General features: G+C 42.2%; 1 protein-coding gene across 1 annotated transcript; it reads right to left on the bottom strand.

Moving 5' to 3' along the window:
• Nucleotides 1–11,263: 11,263 nt before the first annotated feature.
• On the bottom strand, nucleotides 11,264–14,676 carry LOC122066035. The gene is made up of 4 exons (XM_042629860.1): nucleotides 13,807–14,676; nucleotides 12,541–13,668; nucleotides 12,281–12,435; nucleotides 11,264–11,465 (listed from the first exon to the last, which is right to left on the bottom strand). Exons 1-4 carry the CDS (start codon nucleotides 14,674–14,676, stop codon nucleotides 11,264–11,266), a joined length of 2,355 nt encoding a protein of 784 aa, XP_042485794.1.
• Nucleotides 14,677–15,249: the final 573 nt, after the last annotated feature.

Genomic DNA, 15,249 nt, shown 5'->3' with positions numbered 1-15,249 from the left:
TCGCAAAACCCCAAGTGAAACCCTTGATTTTGGTAGAGTTTATTGAGATCTTGTTAATCCCACTTGAGATGATGAATTTAAGGTTTAATAGATGGTCTATATGTTGATTTTGAAGGTTTAAAGAAGTGTTTACAAGATTCGAGAAACATTGGTGATTTCTTGAGTTAAGAGGTGATTTTGGAGTTTTGGAAGAGTTCTTGAGCAAAGAAGGTAAGATTGCTTTTCAATCCTTAAATCTAACTTAGATCTAGGTTAGAATCATCTTATAAGACCTTAGATGTGTGAAAAATGTGATTGGAACAATCCCATTTGATTTTTCCAAATTTGAGGAGCGTTTCAAAGGAGAAAATCGATTTTCGCCCCCACAGGTGGGCAAAGATCGGTGGGTAAAGCCGCCCTCCTGTTGGGGCAGAACCTAAATTCCAATAGGAAGACGAAGATCGACGGGCGAACCCACCAGCCTGAGGGGGCCCACCGGTTGAATCGACGGGCTATCTGACCCCCTGTTGGACAGGCAGGCGAAGACAGGTGGGTTGTCTGGCCCACCTGTTGGCCCACCAGTTAGATTTTTTAGCCCAAATGGCCTAAAACGGGCGGACAACCTTCTTTTATGATTTTAAACATGATTTAAATATCAAATCTCATTATTTTTTACCCCAAGGTGGTGAAATGCTAACCTCATTCGCTTATGATAGGTTCTACTATAATTTACATTTCTCATGTCGGATCTCACTCGTACCGAACGTGAGCTCTTATACCCAACAAATAATTGGGGAGAGGACATTTGACTTTATTTTAAGCTTGTTTTTGCATCATTAAATTGTATCTAGACTATCCATGTCATCATGTAAATTATGTGTTGATTAGTCATCCTTGTATGCCATTCGCATACATTGCTTGTGCATTTTAAACAAATGATTTATGATATGTGTGTTGTGCTTTACATTCTCAATGCTAAATGATTGATGTGCTTATGTGATAAATGATTGGATTACTGTGCATGATGCATTATTAGACTAGACGTCGTAGTCGGTTTGAAAACGAGTGCATTGGTGGCCCGTGGTATGGGACGCGATGATACTATGCAATCGTACTTTGTCATATAGGAGCATACAGTTTAGGATTATCATTCCCTGTGCTACGACCCTTCTCAATAGGGGTTGAGGTGTTGGGTTATCACTTGGGGGAAAGTAGTGGTCGCGGTTGTCGGGTCACTATGGCGGTTAAACATACGCCCGATGGGTCATTAGGACAGTCGATAACCTCAGTGGTATATTCAAGAGGGCCAATCGTACTGCTTTTAAATTATCGGGGTCAACACCTTTGCATTTTTGTCATTTACTTTTATATTGAGAGCCAGTAGTCGGTATGCTTTACTTTTCTGAGTACTCACGGTGGGCCTTCTCCGATAACCCTATGGGCGTATCATGAGATGGAGTTCGTGACTCGTACCCAGGGCATACGCGCACTGTGGTTGTGAGTAGCACATAACCTAAGACTTAGTAATGTTGTTTAGGTGGATAAGATTTAAAATGAATTACATAACATATAGTGCATATAGATGTGAATATTTGTGTGGTCTTTCTTTTCACTTACTGAGCTAGTGAGCTCATCCCACGTGCACACCTCTTTTAGATGATTTTACAGGTCACCTGCCTGAAGATCAGGAGTCAGGCCCCATAGTCGAGTTTTCTATTGAAGATTGGTGGGTCCCTGAGGAGTATGAGCATGGTGCTGATTGCATGTGTGAGGGCTGTGCTACAGGACCGCAGTAATGACACCGTACAAGTTTTCACTTTTTGATGAGCTCCCCTTTTGTGTACTTGATACGTAAATTATTATTCTTTTTATATAAATATCATGCCTATGGGCCCACATGTACTTAGCTATATACTACAATTTGGGTATCAAGTATATTGGGGATGTTTACAGGTAATTGAAGTTTTCCGCTGAACTTTTGAACACTTATCTTAGATGTGGGTATGCTGTGGTGCGGTACTGTATCAGATGATCCTGGAAAGTTTGGGTTAACCGGAGTTAACTCGGTCACCAGTCCGGTTCTATGTGAACAGGGTGTGACAACAGTGGTATTAAAGCATGATGCTCTATCCACTCACAGCATACCATTTAGATCTCATAGAATCTATAATGGAAAACGGGGTTGGGTAAATGTAAAACACTTTAAAGAATTAAAATAAAAAAAAATGGTTACATTTAATTATTACATTTCATGGCATGCATTAGAGAAAGTTGCTTGGAATAAATAAAAGATTAGTTATTTGATTGCATAACCCATCGAATACGGATTTAACAAAATTTCGGCAGCATAACAACGTTAAAATAAGATTTTCTAAATTTTCAAATAGAAACATCTGATAGACAACATACATATATGAATAAGCATAATCGACAAAGGCTAACTAACGTTGTTACAATCGAATTACAATAAGGTTGTCAAACAGACAAAACTAACTAAAAGTCACCAACAACATTATAACACCGCACTAGCAAGTCCAAATTACAGAGAAACATATAAAAAAAAATAGTCCACCATAAACACATAAACAACATAGAGACAAGTAAAAAACTGATTAGGATAGGTAAGCTAAGTCTTCAGAAAACATCATTATCATCTAGCTCTACTACTCCATCCCTCATAGGCCTCGATTTAACATTGAGCTGGCAATCGTAGTAATCAAACCTCGCATTCACTAGTTGCACATCCCTCTGGAGTCGGGTAAAGTCTGTTGAAATAGCATTGGCCGTTGTGTCCAAATTCTCGCTTAATCTTAAGAAGGAATTCTCTAATGTAGCATGCCTTTCTAAGATATTTTCTTCTCTAGAAGCACTCTCATCTAGTCTTCTCAAAAGCTGATCTTGCCCATCTTTCAAGGCCCTCATACTAGACATTATGCTCTCAAAGTCAAATACGCCACTCTCAGGTGGTAGGGCTCTATGCTGTGGGTCTGCAGCCCTAGCAAAGTCAGGATCAGCATCCCTCAAATCAAGAGGCTCCTCCTCCTCCAGAAAGTCCTCCTCGAATTGAGGAACATAATTCTCATCCTCCTCACTATTTTTCTCCTCCTCCATGTGGACATCCTCCCTGTGGACATTCCCCCTGTTCCTGCCTTATTGAGCTCCTACCCTCTGAGGTACATCCATAAGAGCTTAGAGACCCATCCTGCGTAGGTTTTCCCTACTAAATTTGTCCACTGGAGTCTTTCCCTCCTCACCACTCAAATCCACCCCAAAGAACTCGAAAACCCTGGTGAGGGTCCTACCATATGGGAAACCTCCGTCCTCAGGATGTGTGGCATGATGTTCAGCATAATGCTCAACACCTCCCTCCAAGGCCTTGTAGATGCAGAAGGCTATGTAGGCTGCCATGAAGCCCATTTGGTTCTTATGACCTCCTCTAGGGAGCAAATTAAACTGAACTAAGCGAGCAAATACACGAGCCTCCGAGTTGAATGTCGCCTTGGAATCTGGAGGCACATTGCTGCCACTAATGGTCTCGTAAATGTGATCCTGCATCTCTGAACTTAAAGATGGGCCCACGGGCTTACTCCTTGGGGGGCTATAGAATTGATGCCCAACTAATGACATATCTAAAATGCTAGCAAGAGTGTCCACAGTCAAACGAATGTTCACCCCCTTCACTATGCTAGTGATTGAGTACTCCCCATACTAGTAAGAGACCTCCAAATTACAATAAAATCTTCGAACCAGGTGTTCATAGCATGAGCGGTCAATATTAAGGATGGACTGCCAACCCAGTGCAGTAAACCTCTCTTGTAGTTGAATCTTATTAAAATCATAAATTACCATGGTTTTCTCCATCATCACAGACTTCTTTAGAAAGGTCTGCCAATTCGTTACTGCCCTCAAACTCTGGAAGAGTCCCTCATCATAGTTTAGAAGATCTATGGGGGTATGTCCTTGTTGCCTTGTACGAAGGGCTGAGGAACTAGTGTCTACACCCTTCTTTTTTGAAGTTGTGGCCCTAGTCTATTGGAAGAGGATGCGGGTTCTTTGCCCTTGCAAGAAGACATCCTAGTAAGAAAAAGAGAAGAAATAGTGATAAGTAAGAATGTTGCATGATAAAGGAAGTAAACATGAGGGTGAGTAAGCACATGTAAATGCACCTAAATACATAATGTGGATCATTATAAAAAGAGAGGTGGTTAAGCCATGGAGAAATGAATAGAAGGAAATCCCCAAACATGACATCCACTAGCATGTTGTAAAATAGAAGAGTAATAAAGGAATATAAAGCATGGCAAGTGAGAAGTGATGGAAAGCCTCATAAGAATTTCCTCAAGTGGGGTAGTTGGTGTCAAATGGTAGTAAACTCCCAATTTCAGTGTGCAAGTTCAATCCAAGAGAATGAAAATCCCATAAAAGTGTAGAACTTGAAGCTTACATATCAATGATAGGGACTCAAAGTAATGAGAGGGACTCAAAGTTGTTCACAAGTATGGATTCAAAGTGTAAGTCAAATATCATTGCACCAACAATTAATGGTAAGTGATTCAAGGTTGTTCACAAGTATGGAACGAAGTGAAGAGAATCATAGAAACCCTATAATTCTTTTTTTCAAGAAACCTAACACAAAAGAGATGGATTTTCATAGAAATGAGATGGAATTGCAAGCATATATAAGTCTCCATGATCTTTTCAACAATATAAGTGCAAATCAAGGATAGGAAATCCCAATTGAGTTGTTAGTTGGGGAGAAAAGAGAAGAAATAGAAGAAAACCCCAAATTAGAGAAATTAGGGCACGATTTGGGATTTTCTCTCATAGATTGGGTAGTAAAGCCCAAAACTATGAATGAGTCACAAAGGAAGCATCATATTCTCATGGAATGACTATTCTATGGAAAGAAACATGAAAAAAATTAAGTTTTAGGAAGTATGAATGGATTCAACACCCAAAATATATGTTTCAAGAAGAGAAATAGAGAAGAGACTTACTTGAGAGTGAAAGGTGCTTGAATCTTTCAAAATCCATTGAATCGTTGAATGAAATCATGAGTGGATGCGCCAAGTAACCCTCCAAAATCGCCTTGAGTTGAACCTAAGTGTAGAAGATGGGAGAAATGAAGATCGAAGAGGTTAAAAGCCCTTTTAAGTCTGCCTTAGGTTGGACCGATGGGCCCCGACCAGAGCCGCCCGTCGGTGGTGTAGGTACCATGGACCTCTGCCCCCCCAGATCAGGATTGCCATATGGCATGTAGCGCATGTGAACACGCTAGGGTTCGACCCTAATGAGATGAGATGGTATCCCCTGGTCATCAAAAGCCAAAAGGGGATACACGTTATGGGTAAAAAGGAGTAGCCACCTAGAAAGGGTCTAGGACCCATAAATGTCTCCCCCAATCAAGGGAGAGAGACTAATGACTCTGGTGGATAAGGTTGGTTTGCACCAAGATTCTGGACAAGTGTCAAGTGACAGACTGGGAAGGTGTTAGGCACCCAGTCTGCCCGACCCTAAGGCCGGTCTCTTTTTGTTTGACCAAAGTTTATTTGTACCCTACTAACTAGTCCTAAATCTAAGTCATTGAAAACCCTAAACTAGGTATCTAAGCATGACATGTGAAAACCCTAAACGAAGTGTCTAAATTATGCTAGCTAGGTTATGATGCAGATAGTGAAATGATTACGCTAATTAAATAAGCTTAAATGATTTCATTAATGTATTATGAGTCTTAGATTAAGCTAATTAAATAAGCCTAAATCTAGGCTTAGTTTAGCAACTTATGAAACCCTAAATTAAACTAATTCAATTAATTGAGCTTGACCTAAATGGATGATTAATGAACTTATGAAATCCTAAATTGAACTAATGGGTTTAATTGAGTCTAGCCTAGATGGATGGTTAATGAATTTATGAAATCCTAAATTGAATTAATTAAAATGATTAAACCCAATACCTAGTAATTTGTGAAATAAATTATTGCAATCCTACTTAATCTAATTGGTAAAAAGATTTTTAAATTAAATGGGGCCTAATAAAATTAGAAAAGTTAAATGGGCTAATTACATTAAATGAATGCATTTTTACTAATCTACCTAATCTAGTATAGGAGGATTAAACTAAACCTAAGGTTTAATTAAATTAATTATGAAACCTAATTGGGCTAATTATGTCTACTTTAAGCTAATCCTAAGATGAGTTAAACATTTTTTAAAACCCTAGTTAATCTAATGAGAAGAGAATCTTTTAACTAATTAATCTAGTTAATTATCCTACATTAAATAACTAATTAGTTGATTGATTAAAATAAACAAACCACTAGAGGGAAAAAGATTGGTAATTACACAAGTTTAATAAATTGAATTGAATGAAGAAATCAAATGCAATGATTTAAAAAGCTAAATTAACAATCCACAATTAAATAAACAACAGTTGAAATGACTAATTACATTAACTAAGTTACTTTAATTAATCTAAATTAGTACTACACTAATGCAAGTGAATGTTGGAGTACAAAAGATAGATAGTAGGAAAATCCAAATCCCCAATACGCACCTAATGCTACGAGCCGGTTTGAGGGGCCAGCCACACCCGTCTTAAACTAAACACGCCCTAAACTACGTCCCATACATTATTTAGAGGGAAATAAAATGAAATCATTTGATTTTTATGTTTTGAAATTAGGGGAATCCCAAACCTAACTTCTAGGACTAGATGCATTACACACCTGAAATCAAACCAAAATGGATAAGAGAAAAAATAAAATATAAAAAAAGGAGGGAAAGATTCCACATAGAAATGAAATAATAGGTTGTGGGCATTACAAATATGGACCATCTAATAGCAAGTTAAAGAAATAACAAAAAAACAAGAAAATGAAATAAGGAGGAGAAGAAGAAAAAAGTGAGTTGTAGGTTCGGTTACAGCAGACTTTGGAGGAAGGGAGATGAGAAGAGAAGAAGAAGAAGAAAAGCAAAAAGAGGGTGGTTCGGTTGCTGCTGCAAGAGAGAAAGAAGAGAAGAGAATAAGAAGAAGAAAAGGAGAAAGTTTGGTTGCTTCCAGTTACAGTAGCAGGGAAGGAAAAGACAAAGAAAAAGAAGAAGAAGAAGAAGAAGAAGAAGTAGAAGAAGAGAGGAGGATTAGGTGCGGCTGCGGTTCGGTTGCTGCCGGTTTAGGGGTTGCAGCAGCAGGGAAGGAAAAGAGAAAGAAAAAGAAGAAGAAGAAGAAGAAAAAGAAGAAGAAGAAGGAGGAGTAGGTGCGGCTGCGGTTCGGTTGCTTCCGCTTAGGGGTTGCAGCAGCGGGGAAGGAAAAGAGAAGAAGAAGAAGAAGAAGAAGAAGAAGAAGAAGAAGAGAAAGGTGCGGCTACAGTTCGGTTGCAACAGCTGGGAAGAAGAAGAGAAAGGGGCAGCTGCAGTTCGGTTGCAGCAGCAGGGAAGAAGAAGAGAAAGGTGCGGCTGCGGTTCGGTTGCAGCAACAGGGAAGAAGAAGAGAAAGGTGCGGCTGCAGTTCGGTTGCAGCAGGGAAGAAGAAGAGAAAAAGAAAAAGAAGAAGAAGAAGAATTAGGTTACATATAAGATTCTGATCTAAGGTTCCAGATTAAAAGAACAAAAAGCAATTTAAAAACTAAACCAAATCAAAGGTAAACATGCTTAAAAAATAATTAAACCTAAATACCCTTAATTGGACCGGAATAAATCAATTTACATCTAATAAACCGTATTGAACCAAATTGATACTAATTAAGCATAATTAATCTAAAGTAATCGATTAGGAATTAATTTATTACATTAGATAAGCTAGTTCTAAACTGCAATTAGGAGAAGAAAAATACCTTAAGCCGGCTTTAATCAAGGAACAAGGGGAGATAACCCTTGTGCTTTGAGCCCCCAAATCAAACCGAACCGAATAAGATCTCCCGGCTCAATGAAGGATTAATGTATTAAACTTTTAAACTTGGAGAATGTTTGATTTTAGAGGGAAGAAGTTAGCCAAAAACCTTAATGGGGCCATCCTCTCTCCCAAATTCTCAATTTTTCTCCTCTCCTTTGGAAGAGGGGAAGGGCTGTTTTTATAACCATGGGACTTGGGGCAATTTTTTCAAATTTCCGATGTGGGACTAAAACTAGATGGGATTGTCCAAAAGGCCTTGCTTTTGGACAAAGTGGAGCACAGCCTGATGTAGGCCGAGGTGGAGCACGGCCTGATGGAGGCCGAGGTTCAGCACGGCCTGATGGAGGCCGAGGTGGAGCGTGGCCTGATGTAGGCCGAGGTGGAGCGCGGCCTGGTGGAGGCCGAGGTGGAGCAAGGCCTGGTGGAGCCGAGGTGGAGCACGGCCTGATGGAGGCCAAGGTGCAGCACGGCCTGTGGAGGCCGAGGTGGAGCACGGCCTGGTGGAGGCCGAGGTGCAGCACGGCCTGATGGAGGCCGAGGTGGAGCAAGGCCTGTGTAAGCCGAGGTGCAGCACGGCCTGATGGAGGCCGAGGTGAAGCACGGCCTGATGGAGGCCGAGGTGCAGCACGGCCTGATGGAGGCCGAGGTGCAGGACGGCCTGATGGAGGCCGAGGTGGAGCATGGCCTGATGGAGGCCGAGGTGCAGCACGGCCTGGTGGAGGCCGAGGTGGAGCACGGCCTGATGGAGGCTGAGGTGCGACACGGCCTGATGGAGGCCGAGGTGGAGCACGGCCTGATGGAGGCCGAGGTGGAGCACTGCCTGGTGTAGGCCGAGGTGCAACATCAAATTCTAATTTTTTTGAAAAAAATTCTCTTGAAAGTTTATAGGAAAATATGGTCATTTTCTACTCTAAGTTTAAAAATTTTCCAAGTCTAAAATATCCAACATGTAATCCTTCATATTGTCATCATTGCCAGGGGGTGACAAAATTCGGTGTCTACAGATTGCCCCTCTTTGACCGAGACCTGTGTAACGGTCGAAAGGCAAAGAAAAGAACACACCATTTTGTCACCAAGAGCAATGTACTGCCGACATCCGGCTCAAGGATGGTGGAGGTGCAAATGCAAATGCAAAATGAGCGATAAAACCAAAGGTAGGAAATGTCGATCGATAACACATGCGAAATCAGGTAGCGTGTGGATGTTACTATGATTGAAAACCTGCCGCGGTTGGTCAATATAGAGGTAATGCCCACACTTCGTGACGTCAAAAGTTTGAGTTTCCAACCGTGTGGCTGTCAACTTTGGGATTCTCTGCAGGGGTGATTGTCCTCGCACAGCGGTGCTCAGCTGGGATTAGCAACAGTGCTCAGTTGTGATCCTAAGGATTCTCAAAAGTTGGTGTGGATAGTCCGTATTGGCAGTCGTTCGAGACTATGAACCTTGGGATTCTTTGTAGGGGATGATCGTCCTCACACAGCGGTGCTCAGCTAGGATCAACAACGGTGCTCGGTTGTGATCCTAAGGATTCTCAAAAGTTGGTGCGGATAGTCCGTATTGGCAGTCGTTCGAGACTATGAACCTTGGGATTCTCTGCAGGGGATGATCGTCCTCTCACAGCGGTGCTCAGCTGGGATCAACAATGGTGCTCGGTTGTGATCCTAAGGATTCTCAAAAAGTTGGTGCGGATAGTCCGTATTGGCAGTCGTGCAAGACTATGAACCTTGGGATTCTCTGCAAGGGATGATCATCCTCGCACAGCGGTGCTCAGCTGGGATCAACAACGGTGGTCGGTTGTGATCCTAAGGATTCTCAAAAAGTTTGTGCGGATAGTCTGTATTGGCAGTCGTGCAAGACTATGAACCTGGGGATTCTCTGCAGGGGATGATCGTCCTCGCACAGCGGTGCTCAGCTGGGATCAACAACGGTGCTCGGTTGTGATCCTAAGGATTCTCAAAAAGTTGGTGTGGATAGTCCGTATTGGCAGTCGTGTAAGACTATGAACCTGGGGATTCTCTGCAGGGGATGATCGTCCTCGCACAGCGGTGCTCAGTTGGGATCAACAACGGTGCTCGGTTGTGATCCTAAGGATTCTCACGAAATTGGTGCCGACAATGTGTTTGGTTGTGCACCTACATTGGGATTAGCAAAGGAAAACTTGGGAGATTCTGGATCTCAAATACCTGAATAAGGGCATGAAGCTTAGCAAAGTTAGCAACAAACATTTGCATTGAAATTAAGAGATCGCAATGGTGTTCGAGATGCCATCACATTGCCGAATCCACGAGAAGTCTAGATCCGAAAGCCAAGGGTCTTGGAAAGAGCACCATCATACGAAGGTTAGTGGTTAGTAAAAAACACACAAAGCCCATATGTTCATGAAGAAGAATGTTGCTAGTAGATTGATCATCATAAATGACAACGTCTTTTCATTGAAAGGAAAAAAATGGCGCCACGGCTACTACAAGTTTTGAAAAGCAGAAAGGTGGGGAACGGCTCCTCAGTAAACGCTACCCAGACCAAAAGATCTTCAATTTAACAACCTTGACCTAGGTGAGCCAAATGATTCCACGAGGCTGCAATGGAATTCACCAAACCTTTCGTTAAAGCCTCTGAGATAGGCGTGGTACCCGCATCCCCTAGAGCACCCTGAGGTAAACCAAATTGACGCATGAAGCGATCCGGTATGTAGAAGGAGGTATGGGATATGCCTAACAACTTGACATAGTCACAGCCAGAAGTGTGTAAAACAGGGTTCCGAACTGACCACTAGTGGACTTCCCACCTGATGCTTCGCTCCGTGGGGCTCCCAGTCGCTCAGGCCAATTTGTTGCATCATGGTAGTTAAAGGTCTGAATTCGCTTGAAATATTGGAACGGTTCCAAATGAGTATAACCAAGGGTTGGACCAATTGAAGGCAATTGACTAACCATACCTGGAGGAGGGCGAAGCACCCATTAAAGTCACTGGTGCGAAAATTTCGCCGACCTGTCATAATATCAAGTCCTCTTAAAGTTTCCGCCAAAACAGTAGGGATAATGTCGCAACCTTGTCTCAACTGCCGGATGACGTTGATGATAACGGGTAAGCCTCCACACTTGGGGGAATGCAACAGATAATGAGCGATCATGCAGAAAAGGAAAGCATTCCTTCGATGCACCCTAAAGCTTTCAGCATTTGACCGAAGTGGGGCAAACTCCTGGATAACAGCATACAAGTTGATTCGATCACTTGCCATGAATCGCTTTGCCTCTTTAGCACTCCAACCGAAAAATTCTTGAATTTCAATCGAGCTAACGGGTTGCAGTGTTGGGCGAAAAACATCTCCCCGATGATTGTAAACAAGACAAGCTCAGAATTCTTCCTGAGTAGGGAAAATTTCCACAGTTCCGAATCAAAAAACGTGAAGTTCTCGGATCCAGAAACGAGATGCCTCATGTATCAAAGCACGACATGGACTGATGCGTTGGAGCTGAAAGAGTGCATGAAGGTGCACTTCTTCAAGGACTTCAGGGTCGTCATCCCTTATTACTACCATCCATTGGCGGAAAGTGACATCCATGATAATAATGGCAACAAAACACAATTCGGATTTCCTGGGTACATCATAAAATGTCAGTTCAAGGAAAGGATCAATTTACAGAAAAATATCATATGACACATCCACCAAAGTAAACTTTTTTTTTTTTTTTTTTTTTTTTTTTTTTTTTTACAAAAGCTAAGAACCCTTTGAGCCAATTAAGAAAATGTAAGATTGGTCTCTCAGATGACCGCGATCATGTCTGGGCCCAAACCCTAAACTAAAACAAATGTTAAGACACACATACCGAAGGAAACTAACCCGATGGTTCTGCCATGGGTAGAATACGGATACTACTTTGGATAGTGACCTCACGAGAGGATCACACTGACTGAAAAAAAAGTTAAGCTGAAAGAGGGGCTATTGAAAACTCTTGGGAACCATCGAATAGGAGAACGGTAGATGGAGTCTTCGAGCCAGATCAAGACAATTATTTGCAAGGATGACGAGTTCATGAGAGAGATCACGTCAATCAAAATAGTCATTTTGAAAAAAGGACTAAAGATGAAAACTCTTTGGAATCCGCCGAATTTGAGAGACGGTGGGAAGAGTTCTTAGTCGGACTCGATCACCTCCTGATGATAAGAGTAGCGAGAAACCATTTACCTGAAAGGGGAAAGGGATAGCTAAAGATGGAAAATTAGGTCCAACCCGCTATGAGGTGTGGGGGAAATATGACCGAGCTCGATTTTGACTTTCAAGCTGCCTATGTATCCTAAAAATTTAGGAATCAGGTCGAGCGTAGTTCATGCCTCAAAGGCAGTTTTCCTTCATCGCATTCCTTTTTTCTTTTTTTTTTTTTTTTTTTTTTGCGGAGGCTAAACATAATACTTTTTCAGCTGATCTAAGTTGGTCAGGTGCTGCAGTTCTTGATCATCAAGATCTACAAGGCGTATTATTGCCTTCCCCGGGAGGATTTCCTTCACTGCAAAAGGGCCACTCCAGTTTGGCCTAAACTTGCCCCTTGGATCATGAATGGGTGCTCTCTGCTCTTTTAAAACCAAATCTCCAACTTCCAAGGAACGTGGGTGGACTTTTTTGTTGAAAGCCCTTGCAACTCGCAGTTGATACTTCTTCATGTTGTCCATCACCTTCATCCTTTTTTCATCAATGAGGTTCAACTCCTCGTACCTCGACTTAAGCCAATCCGCTTCTGGAATCTGACTCTCCATGAGAATTCTAAGAGAGGGGACCTCTAGCTCAACCGGGAGGATTGCTTCCATCCCGTATACTAAAGAGTACGGAGTTGCCCCAGTTGGAGTTCTAATTGAAGTCCGATAAGCCCATAAGGCATAAGGTAATTTGTCATCCCAATCATTGTTCCTATCAGCCATCTTCTGGAGTATGACCTTTATGTTTTTGTTTGCTGCTTCAACCGCTCCATTGGTTTGAGGGCTATAAGGAGAAGACCTGTGCCTTGCAATCCTGAATTGGTCACACAACTCCTGTGCCTTGCCCCTAAAATGTTGACCTTGGTCAGAAATCACCTCATGGGGCATCCCATGTCGGCAAATGATATGTTCTTGTAAAAATTTGGCTACCTTTGCCGCTGTGAGTTTTGCGTATGACTGAGCCTCTACCCATTTGGTGAAGTAATCAATAGCTACCAACACAAACTCATGCCCGTTCGAAGCTTTGGGGTTAATTTTTCCGATCACATTGATACCCCAAGTGGAAAAAGGCCACGGAGAACTTAGCGTGTGCAATTCTGTTGGGGGCACATGGATGAGGTTGGCAAAAATCTGACATTTATGGCACTTCTTCACAAATTCTGTGCAATCGGCTTCTAGTGTATTCCAAAAATACCCTAAGCGGAGAATTTTCTTAGCCAACATACAAGCATTCATGTGAGGGCCACAGATTCCCTGATGTACTTGCTCCAAGATTGTCTGTGCTTGATCTTCATCCACGCACACCAGTTGTACACCATCAAAAGATCGCTTGTATAAAATATCTTCGTGTAATATGAATTGGGTGGCATAACGTCTCAGGAACCTTTTATCTCCTTGGGTAGCATCTGCAGGGTACTTCCCCTCTCTGATAAAATCCACAATATGGGCAAACCAAGGCCTACCATCTACTGTCAGGGCATTGACGAAGCCTTGATGCGAAGGATGATCTCTCCGATCTATAATGAATCGTTGTATTTGCTCACCCGGACCAAAATCAACCATCGATGCGAGAGTAGCCAAAGCATCGGCAAACCTGTTAATGTCCCTCTGGAAATAGTCAAAACTAATTTCTGTGAACTGCTTCATTAGAGACTCTACACACCCTTGGTATGGTTTTAACTTTTCCTCCTTTGTTTTCCACTTGCCTTGGACTTGGCATATGACAATCGACGAATCTCCGTATACTTCCAATCTTTTGACCCCAATAGAGATGGCTGCTTTCAATCCCATGAGGCAAGCTTTATACTCGGCCATGTTGTTGGTGCACTCGAAGTCCAACCTATATGCCATGGGCATGTTCAACCCTTCAGGAGTTATAAGTAGAACTCCAGCTCCGCAACCTTTGTGATTGGTGGCTCCATCAAAGAACATTTGCCAACTGCCAACCTCATTTTCAACCTCAACAGAAACTACATCTTCATCTGGGAATATGTCATTTAAAGGCCTTGTATCAACAACTGGATGTGCAGATAGATGTTCAGCACTGACACTACCCTTGATGGACTTCTGGGTGACATACACAATGTCGAACTCCGCTAAGAGCAATAACCAACGTGCTAATCTGCCCGTCAACGCGGGTTTCTCAAAAAGATACTTGATGGGATCCATTCTGGATACTAAAAAGACTGAATAGGTCAACATGTAATGTCTCAACCTCCTTGTTGCCCAAACCAAAGCTGCACAAGTCTTCTCCAGGGTTGTGTACCTTGTCTCACAGTCTGTGAACTTCTTACTAAGGTAATAAATTGCTTGCTCTGTATGCCCATCTGGCCCATGCTGAGCCACCATCGATCCCATGGAGGTTTCTAATACAGAGAGATACAACAACAATGGCCTTCTGGGAGTAGGGGGAATGAGGATTGGTGGGTTTACCAGGTAGCTCTTGATGCGATCAAAAGCCAATTGGCATTGAGGATTCCACCCCTTAGGTTGATCCTTTTTCAGTAATTTGAAGATCGATTCACATATGGCTGTTAGTTGAGAAATGAACCGACTAATGTATTGGATCCTTCCTAAAAACCCTCGAATTTCCTTCTCCGTTTGAGGAGGTGACATTTCTGTTATTGCTTTGATTTTGGATGGGTCAATCTCAATGCCTCTCTCACTTACCATGAACCCCAAAAGCATACCACCTGTCACCCTAAATACACATTTTTGTGGGTTCAGTCTTAGTTTGAATTCCTTGATCCTCTCAAAGAAAACCCTCAAAGCCTTAAAGTGCCTTCTCGATTAATCGACTTGACAATCATGTCATCTACATACACCTCCACTTCTTTGTGTATCAAATCATACAAGATAGTGGTGGCGGCCCTTTGGTAGGTGGCACCTGCATTCTTCAAACCAAAAGGCATCACCCTATATCTATAAGTGCCCCAATCCGTAGTGAAAGACGTCTTGTCTTTATCTTTGGGATTCATTTGGATCTGATTGTAACCAGAAAACCCATCCATGAATGATAGAAGTGCATGCCCCGCAGTATTATCCACTAAAAGATCGATGTGTGGTAAGGGAAAATTATCTTTGGGGCTCGCCCTATTAATGTCCCTATAATCCACACATACCCTGATCCGACCATCCTTCTTTGGTACAACTACGACATTTGCTAACCATTCAGTATACCTTGTCATC

This window comes from Macadamia integrifolia, unplaced genomic scaffold, assembly GCF_013358625.1.
Source record: "Macadamia integrifolia cultivar HAES 741 unplaced genomic scaffold, SCU_Mint_v3 scaffold22, whole genome shotgun sequence".
Taxonomy (NCBI): domain Eukaryota; kingdom Viridiplantae; phylum Streptophyta; class Magnoliopsida; order Proteales; family Proteaceae; genus Macadamia; species Macadamia integrifolia.
Note: the sequence above shows the minus strand (reverse complement) of the source record. Positions and strands in the feature narration are given on the sequence as shown.